Genomic DNA, 17,166 nt, shown 5'->3' with positions numbered 1-17,166 from the left:
CACTCCAACCTGAGGCCCCATCTGTCAGCAGCCCCCTCAGCCCCACTGACCACCTCAGAAATCCTCTGCCCTCAAAGCAGTCCCATCTCTCATTTCCCTCTCCTCCCCATCCCTCCCACCAACCTCCAAAATAAAGAAACCAAAGGTGGACACAAGCGTGAATCTTAAATTATTATTATTTCTTCCTGTCGCTTACACCCAAGGTGGGGGGCAAGGGAAGGGGAGGGGACAGGAGAGGGGGGACCGCCTCCCCCCTTAAGGCACTGAGTGGAGAAGCCGCAAGGGGGGGGGGAGGCCACACTGTCCTCACTCCCCGGGGCTGGGCCCCCCATCACCTGAAATGCAAAGAGGAGGCCCAGAGCAACCCGGCCTCCCCCTACCCCAATATATTACATCATCACTTTTTAAATAGAGACAAGGACTGGTCCCGCTACCCCCTCCCTGTGACCTCCCCCACTATTGGGGGTACCTGGGCAGCTGTGCAAATGGGCATGGGGGTGCATGGGAGGGAGAGCACCGGGCCCCTGAACCTGCCCCTTTTAAGGAGGGGGGGGCCGCCAGGCCAGGGAGGGGAAATAGTGCAAGGCAGAGCCCAGGCCCGAGCGGGGTCCAGCACCCAGCGAGGAAGGGGGGGAGATACCCCCACCCCCAGCAGAATTGGGTAGTTAAAAATCTGAAACTAGATTTCAACAAGACCAACAGAAAAGGCTATGTACAGAACGGGGGTGGATTCAATCCTAAGGGAAGAGTGAGGGAATTATTCTCCCCACCCCAACAGGGAGCCCTGGCAGGCAAGGGTCTGAGGGGAGGACTCCTTTCCCACAGGGCCGCAGCCCACTTTCCCTGGGGGCGGGCGAGCAGTTCGGCGCCCCGGCCTTGGCAAGGGGGCGCGGCTCAGCCGCTGGGGTGGTGGAGGTGGAGAAGGCGGCTCCCTGGCAGTGGCCGCCAGGGGCGCTCGCCCGCGCAGGGCACAGCCGCCAGATGGCGCCGGCCGGCCCGTTCTCCGCCAGGCTCCCCCCCAGCCCCTCACCCGGTCCCACACCCAGCACCGCGCCAGCCCGGGGGCGGCGTGAGTCAGGGGCGGCAGCGGCGGTGGTGGCGCTCGCACCTGGGCGGGGAGGAGGTGGGGAGGAGAAGAGGGTAGGACACCGCCCGGCCCGCCCTGCCCTCTGGCCCCGGGGAGGGAGCGGCGGGAACAAGACATTCCCTGCCCGGGGACGCGGGAGGGGAGGGCAGGGGAGGAGAACCGGCAGCGGCTCCCCTGGCTGGGCGGGGCCCTCCCGCTGCCCCCAGGGGCGGGCGAGCCAATCAGGCCACCCCGCCCCCTTCTCCAGGACCCCATGACTCAGCGCTGGGAGAAGGGCGGAGGGGGACTGGGATGGCTCCTTCCTTTCAGGCCCAGTCCCCGTCTTTCAAGCTTTTACCTTGCTTTCCCCCACTTACCCATCCTTTGCCGCCCCCCTTTGCGTAATTCACTGCCAGGAAAAGGGAACAGAAACCAGGAAGGAGGGGTCTCGAAAGGGAGGGGCAGTCCTTCACCCCCTTACACAGCCAAAACCCCAAGGGGCATGGGGGCGGGGCAAGGCTTTGGTCCCAAGCCCCCCACCCCCTAGAAACCCGCATAGCCGAAGAGGGACCCCACAAATCAGAAATACATTATTGCTTCTACTCCCCAGGAGCAGCTGGGGACAGGGACCCCACCTTTACAATGGAGCTGTAAATATATACATAATATCATATGTATCACTCCTTGGGAGAGCACCCCAATCTGGGGAGACTCTGCCCCAAAACCTTCTCGGCTTGGAACTGGAATGAGGGCTCTGAGGGAAGGAGCCTATTTCCGATGCCAGGGAGACTCAGTGCCTGAACCCCCAGCGCCGTCTCTGCTGTATACATGCCCACTGCTTGGCATGGGCCGTCCCGGTCCCCGTGCTGCTCCAGCTCGGCCACTCGTCCCTCTTTAAGAGGTGTCCATGGCACCTTCAGCCTGAGGTGTGGTGGGTGCCCCCTCCTCCTCGTCGTCATCAGGGGGCCCTGGGGTGGAGTCTGGGGGCCCAGTAGGGGCGGACGTCTCCCAGAATCGAGGCAGAGACAGGCGGAAGGTGTCCAAGTGACCGTTGGAGAGGTCGAGGCCAGCAGGGGACGAGGTGGCGGCGGAGGGCGGGGGGTAGTGAGGGGGCGCATCGTCCTTGCGGCGCCGCCGGGTGCGCACCTCCAGGCAGTTCTGGCCCTTGAGGTGGCGCTGCAGGTGGTCCTCCTTGGCGAAAGCCTTGTGGCACAGGTGGCACTCGTAGGGCCGGTCCCCTGTGTGCAGGTGCATGTGGTTCTTGAGGTCGTAGCTGTGCAGGAAGCGGGCTGGGCAGTGCGAGCACGAGTAGGGGCGCTCTCCGGTGTGCTTCCGCATGTGGATCTTCAGCTTGTCATTCCTGGCACAGGCAGGGGTGCGGGGGGAAGGGAGCCGGTCAGGAGGGGATCCCTGGATCGTCTGGGCCAGGTTCCCTGGCCTCCTCCACTCCCGTCCCCTAGCGCTCCTTTCCCTATTTCTGCTCCGGGAGACCCTTGCTGACTTAGCCCCAGGTTAACCACCTGCCTCCAGCACAGTCAGATCTCTAAGGTCCCAGATCCACCTTCCTTGACTTTCTTTCTCCTGGTCTCTCGCCTCAGCCTGGGGACCACCCCACAGTCCCTCCAGGATCCTCTCCCTCCACACCCCGGGTCTCACAATCCCTTTCTCCCCTGTGCACCGCCCCCCCACATGGCCCCTGCTGGGCCTCCTCCCCATGGTGCTCACCGGGTGAAACGGACGCCGCAGACTTCACAGGCGAAGGGCTTCTCACCCGTATGGGTCCTCATGTGGCGTGGCAGTTTGCCCGCCCCGTGGATGATCTTGTGGCAGACTGGGCACTCCTGGGGCATCTGAGAGCGGCGTTTGCGCACTAGCTTGTCCTGGCTGTCCAGGCCTGGAGGCAGGGTGTCCTGGTGCAGGGAACTGAGGTAGGCCATCAGGTCGGGATCGATGGCATCCTCGTCTGAGCCCAGCTCCTCTGGGGACAGTGGGGGCCCGCCGCCCTGTGCTAGCCCATAGGGCGGGGGGTACACCAGCTCCTCCTCTTCTTCCTCACCCTCGCAGGCCTCGTAGCTCAGGGGCCCCTCGGGGGGTGAGGCAGCCCCTGTGGGAGGGCTGTAGCTGTCTCCCAGCCCGCTGCCCACTCTGCCCGCCTCCTCCTCCTCCTCGTAGGTGAAGGGATGGGTGGGCACTGTGGGCACCTCGGGCACCAGGTGGTTGGCCCGGGCCCCCTTGGTCTGCAGGAAAGCTTTGCGGGGCTTTCGGCTGCGGCGGGCAACAGGCCGAGGAGGCGGCGGCGGCGGGAGGGGTGCCTGTGGAGGGCTGTCGTCACCGTTGGGGACTCCCGAAGCTGAGGTGGTGGCTGTACAGGCGAAGGCTTCCAGGTACTGGCGCGCGCGCTCACAGTCATCCTCGTCCGGGCTGGGCGCCTCTAGTCCACTGCCCTGCAGAATCTCCATGCAGGCCGCAATGACACAGGGAATCTCCAGTAGCCGTGCAGCCTGCAGTACGGCTGGCATGTTGGCGCTGCTGGTGGTCAGGGTGGCTGTGTAGGCAAACTCGAGCAGGGCACCCAGTGCCTCCGGCCCCACGAAGTCCAACTCGCACACGCCGGCCCCTGCACCCCCGGCAGCTGTCCCACCGCCCCCAGCACCCGAGAGTGCACCCCCACCACCCTCGGTGAAGAGCTTCTTGAAGTAGTGGCTGCAGGCAGCCAGCACAGCCCGGTGGGTGCGGTACTCCAGGCCCTGCGTCCGGATGGTGAGGTCACAGAGGTGGCCCAGCTGGCGCTGCTCATTGAGGCAGCTCAGGAGCTCACTGCTGTGGTCTGGGAATGGAATCCCGATCAGGTCATCCTCAGGGCTCCCCATCTTCTCCTGCGGAGCGAAGGAGAAGGGGAGGTTAGGAGCGCTCAGCCCTGCCAGGGCGCCCAGAGACAAAATACCAGCACTGGCCATGAGCATAGGCCCTTCAAGTACTTTACACCCATTTCATCTTCCATGACCTTCTAAAGTAACAATTATCCATTTCACAGGCAGGAACCTGTGATGTGACTTTCTATGTGAAGTGTGGAACAGGTTCAAAGCCAGGCGGCGGGCCGAGCCCTGGTCCTAACCACTGTGCAGTGTTCTGCCTCAGTGAGCGCGGGCGCTCTGCCTTTCTGGCCTTTCCTGGAGACCCATCTGCTTCACCTGCCCCGTTCCCATCCCTTTGGAAGAAGCACTGGTCTGGGAGAAAGGATGCCTGTGTTTTGGTTCAGGCTTCATGAAGAACTGGCTGAAGGACTCCGGGTGCCTCTCGCAGCCAGCCTCAGGCATCTGAAAAGTGGGGTGACAGTCTCTGTGATGGAACCTCTTCTCAGCCCAGAGGCCAATGAGAGAGTTCAGATTCACATTGGGCCAAGGTCTGTTCAAGGCAAGGTCAGGTGCTTTAGCTCACATTATCTCCCTAAAACATTTGGTGTACTATAAAACACTATGCAAACCTGGGAGGTGGCTCCCCAGGACCCGACTTTCTTCCCCACCCACTAAAAGTTCATCTCCCCTTCTAGATCTCCCCCTTGTAGAGGCCAAAAGGGAAACACAGCTCCCAGCATACCTTCCCCCACATCCTCCCCTCCCCCATGGGGCCAAGGAGCAGCCACCCTTTGCTGGGGTGTCGCTGGCGCTGGCGCGGGTGCTTCCTGCCCCGCACCGATAAGCATCGTCCCCGCCCCTCCCCCTGCCAATAGGCCAAGTTCCAGCCCTACCCCTCCTCCACCGGGCTGCCACCGCCAGCTCTCCCTCTCCATTCCTGGCCAGGCAGGAGAGCCCCCTTCTCCGGAAGACCTTCTTCCACCCTCTGTGCTAGCCTTTCCAAGACACAGCCACAGAAGGCACAGCACTTCGGCAGTCCCAAGGCTGGTGAAGGGAGGCGGCTAGCAGAGTGAGTCTGGCCTGGAAGTGAGGGGATCAGCTTCTAATCCTGGCTCTGCTACTATCTTGCTGAATGACCTTGGCCAAGTCATTTCTCTCTATGCTTCTGTCTCCTCATGGTACACAAGGAGCGGGTGGGGATGAAAGCTGCAGGGGCTCAGCCCTTCCACCCTGACATCTGGTGGTCTAGAGCAACTGGAGACAGAGTTGAGGCCTGGAAAGAGCTGGGCTCTGGAGTCGTCCAGGCTTGAGTTTGAATCCTCACTCTGCGGCTGATTAGCTCTGTGATCCTTAAACAAGTTGTTTAATCTCTGAACCTTCTTTTCTGTCTATAACATGGGATAACTCCACCTGACTCCTAGGGCTGTGGTGAAGGTTAAATGAGCCCGTGGGTGGCACAACGCCTAACACATAGTAGGGGCTCAATAAAAGTTTTGGCCTTGGGAGGGAGAAACCAAGCCTCACCCGGAGGCAGACTGCACTAGACAGATGGTCTCTGCTGGGAGAAAGGTCTGTCTCCCTCCGTCAAATCACCCAGGGGGAGTCTGGTTACTACTAGCTACATGACCTTGAACCAGTCACTTTCTTTCCCGTTTCCTCATCTGCAAAATTAAAGGCTGACCCGGATGATCCGTAGGGCAAGTCTCACTGACAGTTTGCCAGTGTCTTCTCTGTCATTCCCAACAACCGCTCAGTCTCGGCCACTGATGGGGAAGGGTTTTGAGGGGGTCGGAGGAGTCGAGGGCTACAGGTTTCCTTCTGAGGACACGAAGAACTGCATCGTCTCTGCCTGCCTCCCAGTCTTCCCTATAGCATTCGGATGCCTGCGTGGAAGCCTTGAGTGAGCAGCACCCATGTGCTGGCTCATAAGCTACAGTCAGACACCCTCAGATAGCCCACCCCTTCCCACCTTAAGTCCCCAAATCACTTCTCTCCCTGGGGGCCAAGCAGTCTGGGAGCACTCCCAGTTTCCTTGGGTTTTCCTACCTGTACTTTACAAATAGTACAAGTGGCAAATGGCCCCAGGACTTAGGAACAAACAAAACCAGGTGGGCAGCAGCAGTGGCCACTCAAGTAGCAGTGGGCACCCTCCCGAGCCCAAGTGAATCCTGTCCCTCCTGAGGGGGATGGGTGGGGCTGTCCTCGCTGTCCATTGGCCCGGAGCTGTGCACCCACAGGCACGTGGCTCACCCTGTCCCTCTCCCTTCTTCCCTCCACACCCCACCCATTCCCGCTGCTTAAGCCCGCCTCCCTTCTCCCACCCCAGGGCCATCTCCGTGGCAACTTGGTGTGGTGGGGTTGCTGATTGGCTGACCCTGCTGTCAGGTCACAGGCTCAGGCTGGTTCACGATGCAGATCACAAGGGGCTTGGGCAAGGGTAGGTGTTTAACCCGTAGGGCCTAACTCCAAAGCCCACCGCCATGCGGTAGCAATGAAGGGAGAGAGAGGCAGAGGACCCATTTGGGAAGGGGAGGTGTTCCTATGGGTCTCTAGCTTCTGGGAAACTCCCCTAGCCCTTACCCAGGGCTCTGGCACCCATGCTGACTTAGGTGCCACCTGGAGCTAGGCTGGTGCCAACCAGGCCAAGGGGGCACTCCAGGCCCCATCATCTGGGAGGGATTGATGGGGAGGAACTCCCCCCTTCTTTCTGCCAGGGTGGGGCACTGATGCCAGGGTGCCCACCCCAACTTGGGCACCCTTCCCACCTCTGTATCCCAGAGGGCCCAGCCCCCCGACGCCCATGAGGACAGCCCATCCCCACCCAGCCTGGCATGCCCCCTCTTGCTAAGACCTTGTGGGCATGGGTGTGTGTGGTGGTTGGTGGGGGGGCAGCTGTGCCAGGGAGCCAGGCAAGGTCTGTTTGCCTGGTAGGGGGAAGAACTAGGGGCCCCGCCCCATCTCTCCCCCCTTTCCCGTCACCCCCCCCAGGCTCCCCTCACTGTCAGGCCGGCTAGACCGGCCAAGCCGGTGGGCAGCTCTCTTGAAACTGGGCCCTGAGTCAAGCTTGCCCCATCTTTGGTGGGGGGAAGACTTTGGGGATAGAACAGTATGGGAGGGGGCAAAGGTGGGAGCCCCTATCACCTACCCCTCAGTGCCCGAAGGCACCTCCCAAGGTGTGTCCACCACCAAGAAACCAAAAGGTAGAGGGCACTGGCCCTGGCACGGGAAGGAAAAGGAGGCTGAAAGTCTTTCCAGGTGCTGACCTCAGGCAGTGTCCAGTGAAGGGCTAGGGGAATACCAGGGCCAACACTGCCGGCTTGAGCCAGCTGAAGAGCTGGGATACGAGGCCCTGAATGGGGCAGCTGAGTAAAGCTGGCCCCCCTTCCCCACACCCTGGGGATTAGGGGAGTGAGGCTTAGTGTGGGGGGCAGCAGGCGGAAACAGGATTAGCGGCGGAGAAAATAGATATGGGCCTGAGACTCAGGCACACAGAGCCCCCCCTCCTTAGGCTCAGAGGCCCCCACCTCCGGGCTCTGCCAGAGAGCCCGAGAGGGACCTGGCCAGCTTCTCCAGGTGTAGCAGCTTGGGGTGAGGATGAGGGCCAGGCTGTGATGCCTCCTGCCAGGGTGATGGAGAGGCCTGACGCTCTTCCCACCTTGGCTGGCCACCCTTCCCCCTTACTTCTTTCTCCTTTCTCCCCCCCAACCCCCACCCCAACTCCAGCCTCAGGTTCTCTTCCTGTTTTTTTGGAGCGAAGTTTGCACGAAGCCAGGGCTTTGGCCTGTGGCTGGACCAAGGGTGGGGGTGGGGAAATAGGACAGCCAGTCCAAAGTCCTCAGGGACCCAGGAATCCTAGCTCCCCAGCTTCTTCCACCCTTTCTTAGGGCCTCTGGGGCCCAGGGGCTGAAGCCATCTGGGCTGCCCAGTTGGAAAGGCGGGGTGAGAGGTGGAGGTGAATCCCCTGGAGGACTGGAAGGGCTTCGAAGGAGAGGCCCTTGGCCCAGGATGCCCCAGACATGCATGGAGCCTTTCGCTCCCCACCCAGCCCCTCCAAGCTAGTACATGCCTTCCCCATCCCCCATATGTCGCTTCCCCCTCCTAACCTCACCACCCCCAGCACTCACACTTCCTGGGGGCCGAGGCGGGGAAGAGAGACCGCAAGCCACGAAGGGGGAAGGAGGCAAGGGGAGTTGGTTGCTTCCCGGTGCTGTGGGGGTTAAGCCTCTCCTCCCTCAAAATCTCCAATTCCTGGTGCTTCAGCTCTTGACAGGAGGGAGACCTCAGTGCTCCCCTACACTTTCTTTCCATGACACCTGCCCTAGTCCACAGCCTCTGAGATCGCATCAGGGGAAATCTGAGGAAGATAAAAGATGGCGGGGGAAGGAATGGGGCAACTCCACCTTCCCTAGTCTTCCCCTCTTTTCCTTTGGGGACCCCTGCCCTCAGCCCCTCTCCACTCTTGGCCCCTTGCCTTGGCCTCTTCCTGTCTCCTTCCTGCCTTCTCGGACCCTTGTCTCCCCTCTCCGCGACTCATCCTTTGCTTTCCTCCCTTCAGCCCTTGCAAGCCTCCTGCTTCCTCTCTCTCTACTGCGTCCTTAAGTCCCTAGGTCTCCAAGGAACCATCCCTACCTCTCCTTTCTTTTGGCTTTTGGTTCTTTCACTCAGGCCTCTCCCACTTCCTCCATTTCGCCCTACTCCAAGCATCTCTTCTCTTCTCCCCAGGCCGATGGATGGATGCGGGTGGAGAGGGGCAGAGGAATTAAATTAAGAAACCGGGCCTGCCCTCCAAGGCCTGGTCTTGCGATGAGATGGTTGCATTTAGGCACCCACGACCCCATTCTGGATGAAGCACAGGATCAAAATCGGGGGGAACATTCGGCGAAGATGGGTGGGGGGTGTACAGTGAGAGCGGATGTGGGGTAGGGTGGGGGGACAGCCTAGGCCTCTCTGCCCGTCAGAGTTTCCAGCCCTGGAGCAGCTGGAGTTTCCCCAGAGGCTGCCCACCCAAGGCCAGGCAACCATGCGCCTGGACAGACCCTGGCCATCAGTGCTCCCAGCAGGGGTCTGCCGGAGCAGCGCCAGATCCCCTTAGGACCTGAGGAGACCCACAAGGTGCCAGGGTCTGCCCTGTGCCCACCCCCTCCCCCCCAGCCTAGCGTCCCCGGCTGCGTAACCGAGCCGGCTGGTAACCCCACACCCGCCAAGCCGCCGGCAGAAACCTGAGCCCCCCAGCCCCAGAGGACACCCCAGCCCAATCCCCGGAGCCCGGCTCCCTGCCAGCCTGTCCAACCTCCTGTCCTGGCCCAGCAGCCCCTCGGCTCCCGTAGGCCCCTTCTTCTGCTCTCCTGCCCTCCTACGTCCCTTGGACACACAGGCTCCCCCACACTCCAGCCCCTCGGGCCCTCAGGTCCCTAAACCACCCCTGTGAAAATTTGGACACCCTCTTCCTAGCCTGTTTTTCAGCCCCTCTCTGACCCTTGGCCAATTCTAGGCCTCCGAGCCTCCCCTGGGGCCTGATCTCCCAAGCCAGAGCGGGGCCTACTCACCTGAACGCTGAGGGGCCTTGCCGGCAACTCCTCCTGGCCCCTGGGGGGAACAGGTTGGGAGGGGTGGGGGAGGGCCTGGCTGGGGGGCAGGCAGGGTGGCTGTTCCCCGCTCCAGCTCCCTCCTTCAAAGGGGCCGCCCACGACTTGGCCCAGCCCCTCCCCCCTACAGCCTTAACCCTCTGGGTGCTGTCCCCCCTCCCCCCAGATGGAGGGAGGGGTTACCAGAGGCCTGGCAGCGTGGGAGAGGGCCTAGAGTCTCTGCCTGTGGTGCCCGAACCTCCAGCTATACCCACCCCCGCCTGTCCTGACTCAGTCCTAAAAGGGGAAAAAGGTGAGCGGTAGGAAAGGTAGGAGCTGGGACAGTCCAGGAGGACAGAGGTGAGGAGGAGCAATGGGAGAGGCTGCTGGAGGTGGGACCAGGAGAAGGAAGAAGGGAGGGGAGGGGACAGGAGGCGGCAGTGGCCAGAAGAGGGAGGAGGGGAAGCCTGGACAGTCAGTGCCAGGGGTGACAGGTGCCCAGGTCCCAGCCCCTCAGGGCATGTGGACTAACAGGGGACCACAGGGAGGCACTTCAGACCCCCAGTGGGGCCCTCAGCACCCTTGGGAGCTGGCCGAATTCTCCCCACCCCGTACTGGGCTGGGGCCCTCAGGGGCTGGGCAAGGCAGCACCCCGCCCTCCCCATGCCTCACCCCAAACCCACTCACATACCACAGTTCCTTGCCCGGGTGCCAGCCCCTGCCAACCAGGCCAGGGGGCAGCACTTGTGCCAGCCCCCAGTGGCCAGGGGGATCAGGGGGATAGAGCTGGCCTGAGGTGGGGTGGACAGATGGGGGGAGCTGTGGGCACCGAAAGAGGAAGGAGCCGGGAGGGGGCATCTGCTGGGAAGCGCCTAGCCCCACCCCTTGCGTAAGCTGCTGCCACCCTGGCCGGTTGGGTGGGACCCGCCTGGGCCTGAGGGGCAACTCAGGAGGGCTCTGAGCCCAGAGGAGGGTGGGCCACAAAGTTCCACTTAAACAACTCTGGGGGTCTCTTATTCCTGTAACGAGGCGGGCCCTAGGTCCCCCAGCCACTAGGCCATCCCAGGTCCTGCTGGGCTGGGAGGGGGGACCACAGAAATGCCCCCTAAAATATCCCCTCCCCTTTCCCCCCAACAGCTGCTGGCTCAATGCCGCTGGCCTGCTGCCCCTCACCAGCTCCCGGCCCGGTTGGCACCTACCCACCAGGATGCTGGCAGTCCTGCCCTCCTCTCCCTCCTACCCCCCTGGCTCCCAGCACCCATGCCAACTGTGGGCCTGGGGTGGGGGAGGGTCACCCCTGTGCCTTGGTGCCAGCTAGGCGGGCCCAGGCCCCTAGGTACTACAGATAAGGCCTGAGACCCTGTTCTCAAGCCATCTCCTCAAGAGGCAGTACACGGGTTAGGGCCTATACAAAGAGTCCAAGGGGGCTACGGACAGCTTGATGAACAGTTATCGAAGGTTCCACTCCCCAGGATGCGGGCCAGTGTCTTCCTGCCGCCAGGTGCTGGCCTCCCGGCAACCCCTTGCCCAAGCATTTGCTTGGGCACCAGAGTCCCTGCAATTCCTGATCGCCCTAGTGCCCGCAGCCTGCCAGGGAGTGGGGTGGGGCTGCTCTCTGCCCTTTGATCCCTGTAAAGGGAGGGAACCAGCCTAGAGGGCACAGGGCAGGGAGGGAGTTCATGGGGCCCCTCCATTCCACCCCTGCCAGGGGCAGCAGGGCAGGGTGTGGGCATCTCTTGGGTGGAGCCCTAAGGTGAGAATGGGTAGCATATCTCAGCTGGGGGTGAGGGGGGGTGGATGACAATCATGGATACGTGGTGTCATGGGGGAACAAGGTGATGAGGACAAGCTGGGGGGATCCAGAGGATCCCCAGGTTCCAAGTCATCCCGGTCCACTTTTAGTCCCATCCAGAAAAATTCCAACCTAACCAAACTGTGAGATCAAGGAGGACTACAACTCCCAGTATGCACCACAATTGCTTTGCATGTACCTTGGGAGTTGTAGTTCCCTTGAGAAGCCCTGTGCTCTTGCCTTCCCCAGAGCCTCGCTGCTGATGGGGTGGGGAGAGCAGAGCAGGGGATGGGAGGTGGTCGTGAATCTCCAGGGGGACTGTGTTTAGAAGAGGTAAAAGGCAGGAGGTCTATGGCTGAGGGAGAGGACCCCTGCTCCCAGGCAAAGCGGGAGGAAAGGAGGAAGGAAGGAGGAGAGGATGTCTGTTGAAAGGGGCATATGGGTGGGGAGGAGCTGGGTGGGGGGGCGGTGGAAACAGGAAGGAAACTGAAGCCAGAGACATGAGGTCGAAAGTAAGGGCCTGGTGGAGCCCCACTCCGAAGCCGGCAGGGACTGGGAAGGCGTTTCCCCCTGCCGGGCCTCGGGACTATTCTGGTGGCCTAGGGAGGCCTAAGAGGAATTAGTGATGTCAAGTAAAAAGTCAGTTGGCATGTTTGTGGGGGTCACTGGCTCCATTTACCTGCCACTAGCCCTCTTTTGTCTGGGGCACCGTCAGCCCCTGGATCTGGCACGAGTATTTCTGGCTGGAGAGCTCTGAAAGCTGACTCGGCTCTGTGATGCTAGCAAGCAGAGGAAGGGGTTGGGGAAGATTAGGGCCAGGGCCTGCTGGGTAGTATGGTGGAGAGAGATATATATAGGGTTAGGCCCAGGGGTGAGGTCAAGAAATTGTGCTGGTAAATGTGGATTCCACCCTCTAGGGCTGAGGCCATGGCAACTGGGAGGCCTCAGTGAAGAGAAGGCTAAGATGCCAAGGAAGGCCACTAGCCTCCCACCCACCCCAGGCTGTGGGACAGAATGAAGAGGGAACCATTTTCTGGTGTCCCTGTGGAATTTGCTAAAGGTAGCTTTTCCCCTTGTGTCCGGTAGCCTGTGAACATTAAAAGTGGCAACTCAGGGGACCAGAGGGCAGCTGGGTGCCTTTACTTAGTGGGGGTGGAAGTCAGAAATGGGCAGAGGCCCTGCTTCCAGGCCAGTTTCCGTAGGCTCCCCAAGGTTCTGGGACAGATGTTTAGAGGTCCCAGCCAAGACTCTTGCCAAGACCTGGGTCTGCCTGGGTGGGGGATCATTTTTGCCTCTCCAGGGTCCGTGATGGTGGACAACGGTAGCTCTAACCCCTTCCCCCTAGTCCCCCAGGCCAGCCTTGGCGCCTGGCCGCCTATGTGTTGGCAGGACTGGTGGTGGTGGGGGGGCGGCGAGGCAACTTCAAACTGTCCGGGCAAAACGTCAAGTTTACTCACGAGTTTACTCAGCAGAAGGAGGGGGAAGAGGCCAGGGCGGGCACACCCCATGCCAGGGTCCTATCCGTCTGCCTGTCCCCACCTTCCTCCCCCACCCTCCTCTTCAGCCCTAGGCCAAAACAGGCATAGGCCCTAAGGCCTGGTAGCAGGGCAGTCTTAACTCTCTGAAGGTCAGGGAGCCAAGCAGGCTGGAGGCAGGAAGCCCCGAAGCAGTCCCAGAGGCTTCTATCAGAGGGCAGTGCCCTGCCTGGAGCCCAGTCACTACCCGTCTTGGGACCTGGGCTTTGGGCCAGAACTGGGTCTCTTAGCCACCAAGAAGGAGGCAGTACAGGCCAGGCCTCCTCTATCTGAGCAGTCCCCTGGGCAGTGACTTCTGACTCCAAATGCCCAGTCCTAGGCTGTGCCCCAGGCAGCATGATGCCATCTGGGCAGCCATAGGATCAGGGGCTGGTTCTCTCTGCCCTGGCTTGGGATGGGGGGCCAGCACCCTAGCTGACCTACTTCCCTTTCCTCCCCACCTGCTTTCATTCTCTGCTTCTCTCCCCCAGCCTTCACTGTCCCCACCCCAGAGGCGCTCCGCCCCCCATGCCCGCTGGGCCCCCCTCCCCCACCCTTCCCCAGGGTGCCAAGTGCAAGCACACAAAGGGCCCGATGGTGCATTGTTAGCCCAGCCCCCGCTGCCCGCCGCGCCCTCCCAGGACGGGCACTAGGCCAAGGAGGAGCTGGGGGCCCTGGGTGCCAGGGGGCACCATGGGGAAGGGGGAAGAGGTCAGCACCTGTCTCCCAGTCACTGGGGTCCATGTCAGCCAGAGCTGAGCAGGGATGAGAGTGCCCCAGTGGAGCAGGCCTCCTTGACACCTGAGCCTAGTGGGCATTGCCTGCTTTCTTCCCTAGAGCCCCTTTTGGGTGGTATTAACCCCTTCCCGACCCCTGTACTAAGGTTGAGGGGTGTGGTACCCAAGGGAGGGGACGGTGTCTGGGGGTGCGAGCAGGCTGCATCGTGCCCACAGCAACCATGTAACAGAGGCACGCTGGGGGAGCCGGGGTCCCGGGGGCCAGGACAGGCAGCACTGACAGAGATTTCTTCTTGTTTCATCAGCTGCTCCAGGGGGAGCCCCCTGCCCTTCTCCCCAGTCACCACTAAGGAGGAATACTAACTGCTACCCAAATTCAGTCACAAATATGTCCCTTTCCAGCCCAGCACAACACTCCATATGCCCACTGTCTCTGCCCAACCTGATGCCCACTCCATGCCAGCTCTCCCAGCAGTGCCAGACGGGTACAGGGGTGACCAAACCAGTTGGTGTGTGTGGGGGCAGCAGGAGGCAACCCCATAATCCTCCAGGCCTCATTCCCCCTACACACATGCACCCTCAGGAAAGAGAGAGTTCCCATCCCAGTTTAACCCCTCACTGCCCAATCTGGCTCCCCCTGCGCCTTGATAAACTGTCTCTCTCCTCCAGGAATAAGTTGAGGGAAGCGGGAATAGCTGCGCTGACTCATTCTCTTTCTCAGCTGCAGCTCGGGGTCTTCACTGCATTCGGGTGGGGGTCAATTCAAGAACGCCTTCCACCTGGCCCGGAAGCCAGGACAGCCTGCTGGTCTCCCCCTCTCCCCAGCACCCACTTCCGGTGTCCCAAACTAGGTCAGCAGCGCTCGTTTCCTGTGGGTCAGCTAGCACCCGCGCCTCTGCCCCTCCCCTGCTCCGGACCCAGGCTCCCTGCCCCCCGCCCCCCAGGGCGCCCCGAGGTCTCACCACGTCTCAGCCGCCCTTTGATACGTGGGGGTTGTGCGGGGCGGGGGGCAGGGGACCCGCCCTCTCTCCAAACACCAGCAGGGCCGGGGCGCCTGGGCAGGCACGTGTCCGGGCACAACCCGCTGCCCACGCCGCCCCCCCACTCCCGGCCCCCCCTCGCTCTGGCCGGGACACGTCGCTCTCTTACTTCGGGTGGGGTGGGAGGAGAGAGGGAAAACTGGAAATTGAAAGCAGCGCCCCCCACCCCTTTGAATGGCAGCCCCCTGCCAGCCGCGTTCAGACTAGGTCCTACAACAACACAGTAGCGACCCCCACTCCGGGTAGGGGCAGGTGCGCCAGCGCCGGTGGGGGACGGACGATAGGTAGAATTCTTCCTAGTCGCCCACACTCGCTCTTGGGTTCTAGGGGCAGGAGCTGGCTTTGAAAAGGTGGCGGCGGTACTGGAGCCCGAACGAAGAGAGTGGGACTGAGGGGCGGCGGAGAGAGGGGTCGTTCTGTATCGCTCGGAGGTTGTCGCTGAGCCCCACTACCGGCGAGAGAGCGCGGCTGTGGAAGCGCAAGAAACCAAATAGTCCAGCCGGTAACTTTCCCCCAAGCCGCGGCTCCTCCTGTGCTCCCCCCACCCCCCATGCAACTGGCCTGAGTCCAACCCACCGCGCCAGGGGGCGCGGAGGAGGTTGGGGGAGCGTTGTCCTAGTTAGAGTCCGTCAGCGTTTCCATTCCCTCAACTCGGTCGGGTCGGGGGTCTACCTCTAAAGTCACGAAGGCGACTAGGGGAGCGCTGAGCGCCGCCTCGCCCTCTCTCCATCCCGGAGCCGCCAATCCGTCTGATCCCAGAAGTGCATAGAAAGTTTCTGGGGACCCTCCGCCCTGGGTTGGGGGAGGCTGTGGTTCCTTCTCTACCTTTCCTCCCTGTTAAAATCAATTCCCAAGACCCGGAGTGTTGGGAAGGCACAGGAAAGGGGAGTGGTGGGAATCTGGTCTGCATGCGCGCGTGTGTGGGGGGGTCCCACTTACAGGACAGACGAAGGACACTGCAGTAATCTCGAGTATGGGGGACCCCTAGCCAGGAGGCAAAAGTGGGGTACACTCACCTCTCCGCCTTTGGGTCCGCTGGCTGGAGCTGCTGAGGCTCCGGGTGTGGGGAGAAGCGCGTCCCCCGCCAGGCCCGGGGGCTTGGGGCCCTGCTCCGGTCCTGGTCAGAAGGCCGCGGTCAGTGGCTCGCCGCTCTCTGCTGGGGGGCTCCTCCTCCGCAGCCCTCTGCCTCCTCCTGCCGCCCGCCCCCCCCTCGGCCGCCGAGAACCGTACATTCACCTGGCTCCCACCCGCCCCCCCCCGCTCAGGGCCCGCCTCACCTGTCCTGCTGTCTCACCTGTCCTCCTGCTTGCTTTCCCCCCATCCCTCCCCTCCCTCCCCCCGCCCCCTGCCACCCCCCAAACTCCCCCTCCCAACCCTTAGCAACACCCTCTGTCACTTCCTGGTTTTTCACCCGCCCCCCCCAGGCCCCCCTCCCTCCGCCCAATAAGGACATAAACTTCAACCCCTTGGTCCAGCCAGTCTCTGCAGGGCGCAGATGGATCCCTCCCTCCTTTTTCGCTCTGTTCTTCCAAGCTCTTACTTTGCACTCTGAGCTTTTCCCACCCTCCTCTTTTCCCTCCTTCTTTCCTTGTCTCTCTCTTTCTCCCTTCACCTGCCGCGGTCCCTTTCCCCCTCCCTCTTCTCTTTCTCTCTCTCTTTCTAGCCCCTATCTCTCCCAGTCCACCTTAACTCGAGCTCCGCCCTCGACCCCCATCCAGCCCTCCGCCGCTACTCCGCCCCGCCCCCTGCACTCCACCGCCCTGTCCGCCCATTGGCCTGAATGCCCGCCCATCCCAAGTGGGTCCCGCCTTGCGTAGGGCCAGGGAGGGGGCGGAGCCTAGGGGGCTGGCCTGAAACCTGGAGGGGAAGAGGAGGGGGCAGTGTCCGCAGCGGCCGGGGAACCGAGCACCCCCCCCCCCCCGCAAAAAGGGCTCTCTCACTTCTCTAAGAGGGGCTTCTGTAGGGTCAGCACCTCGGGAGGGAAGGGTATGAGGAGGTCGAAAATAGGCTAGGTGGGGGTGAGGCAGGGACTTAGGGGGTTGAGGAAGGGGGTCCCGTGAGGGACTATAATCAGGTCAGGGCCCCTGGAGGTAGGGGGAGGGGAGCCACCCGGCCATCAACTCCAGCTCCTACGCCCCACCCCCAACCCCCTTAGAAGGAACGGGGGAGATGAGGCTGCAGGCACCCTGCCTCCCTCCCCACGCGTGACGGCGCCCCGCGGGGAGGGAACGGCGCCCTGGGCAAGCAGCCTCTGCGCTCCAGCCGGTGCCCGCTGCGGCCTTGGCATTGTCGAAGGGGAGGGGCCAGGTCCGTGAAGGGGGAGGGGGAGGAACGCTGAAGCTCCTGCTCCCCGCCTCCATCCCGCTGTGCCATAAGTGGAGAAACTGAGTCTCCGCGGAGAGACATCTGGACTTGGATTTGCTCAGAGACCCAGAAGGCGAGGGGGACCTGAGTGTTTTACGATGTATATGTAGGTTTAGGGGGATCGAGATATGTGCTTCAGTGCCCCCCAACTGAGGAAGGTAGCCCGTTTGGGACGCTTCCAACTGGGCCTGAGGCGCTACGTACCCCAAAGAGCCCCTCCCATTAGTGTAAAAC

General features: G+C 62.1%; 1 protein-coding gene and 2 long non-coding RNA genes across 12 annotated transcripts; 1 reads left to right on the top strand and 2 right to left on the bottom strand.

The window, feature by feature from the left end:
• Positions 1 to 158: 158 nt before the first annotated feature.
• On the bottom strand, positions 159 to 16,118 carry ZBTB7B (zinc finger and BTB domain containing 7B). Of its 10 annotated transcripts, none has more exons than XM_086393115.1 (5): positions 15,863 to 15,917; positions 15,585 to 15,685; positions 9,468 to 9,507; positions 2,792 to 3,942; positions 159 to 2,426 (listed from the first exon to the last, which is right to left on the bottom strand). In XM_086393115.1, exons 1-5 carry the CDS (start codon positions 15,887 to 15,889, stop codon positions 1,961 to 1,963), a joined length of 1,785 nt encoding a protein of 594 aa, XP_086249241.1. In that variant the 5' UTR covers positions 15,890 to 15,917; the 3' UTR covers positions 159 to 1,960. The 10 variants fall into 10 exon arrangements, with proteins under 10 accessions (XP_086249241.1, XP_086249251.1, XP_086249246.1 ...); XM_086393125.1 differs by having other exon boundaries at positions 15,846 to 15,878; XM_086393120.1 differs by lacking the exons at positions 9,468 to 9,507; positions 15,863 to 15,917 and adding an exon at positions 16,032 to 16,118.
• Positions 12,708 to 14,686, bottom strand: LOC147376626 (uncharacterized). The gene is made up of 2 exons (XR_015161089.1): positions 14,547 to 14,686; positions 12,708 to 14,454 (listed from the first exon to the last, which is right to left on the bottom strand). It is a non-coding gene; the product is annotated as an uncharacterized LOC147376626 (long non-coding RNA).
• On the top strand, positions 14,564 to 15,054 carry LOC147376625 (uncharacterized). The gene is made up of 2 exons (XR_015161087.1): positions 14,564 to 14,810; positions 14,896 to 15,054. It is a non-coding gene; the product is annotated as an uncharacterized LOC147376625 (long non-coding RNA).
• Positions 16,119 to 17,166: the final 1,048 nt, after the last annotated feature.

This window comes from Bos grunniens, chromosome 3 (genome assembly GCF_055505025.1).
Source record: "Bos grunniens cultivar Pamir isolate PY7600 chromosome 3, Bosgru_T2T1.0, whole genome shotgun sequence".
Taxonomy (NCBI): domain Eukaryota; kingdom Metazoa; phylum Chordata; class Mammalia; order Artiodactyla; family Bovidae; genus Bos; species Bos grunniens.
The sequence above is the reverse complement of the archived record's forward strand: the minus strand, read 5'-3'. Positions and strand labels throughout refer to the sequence as shown.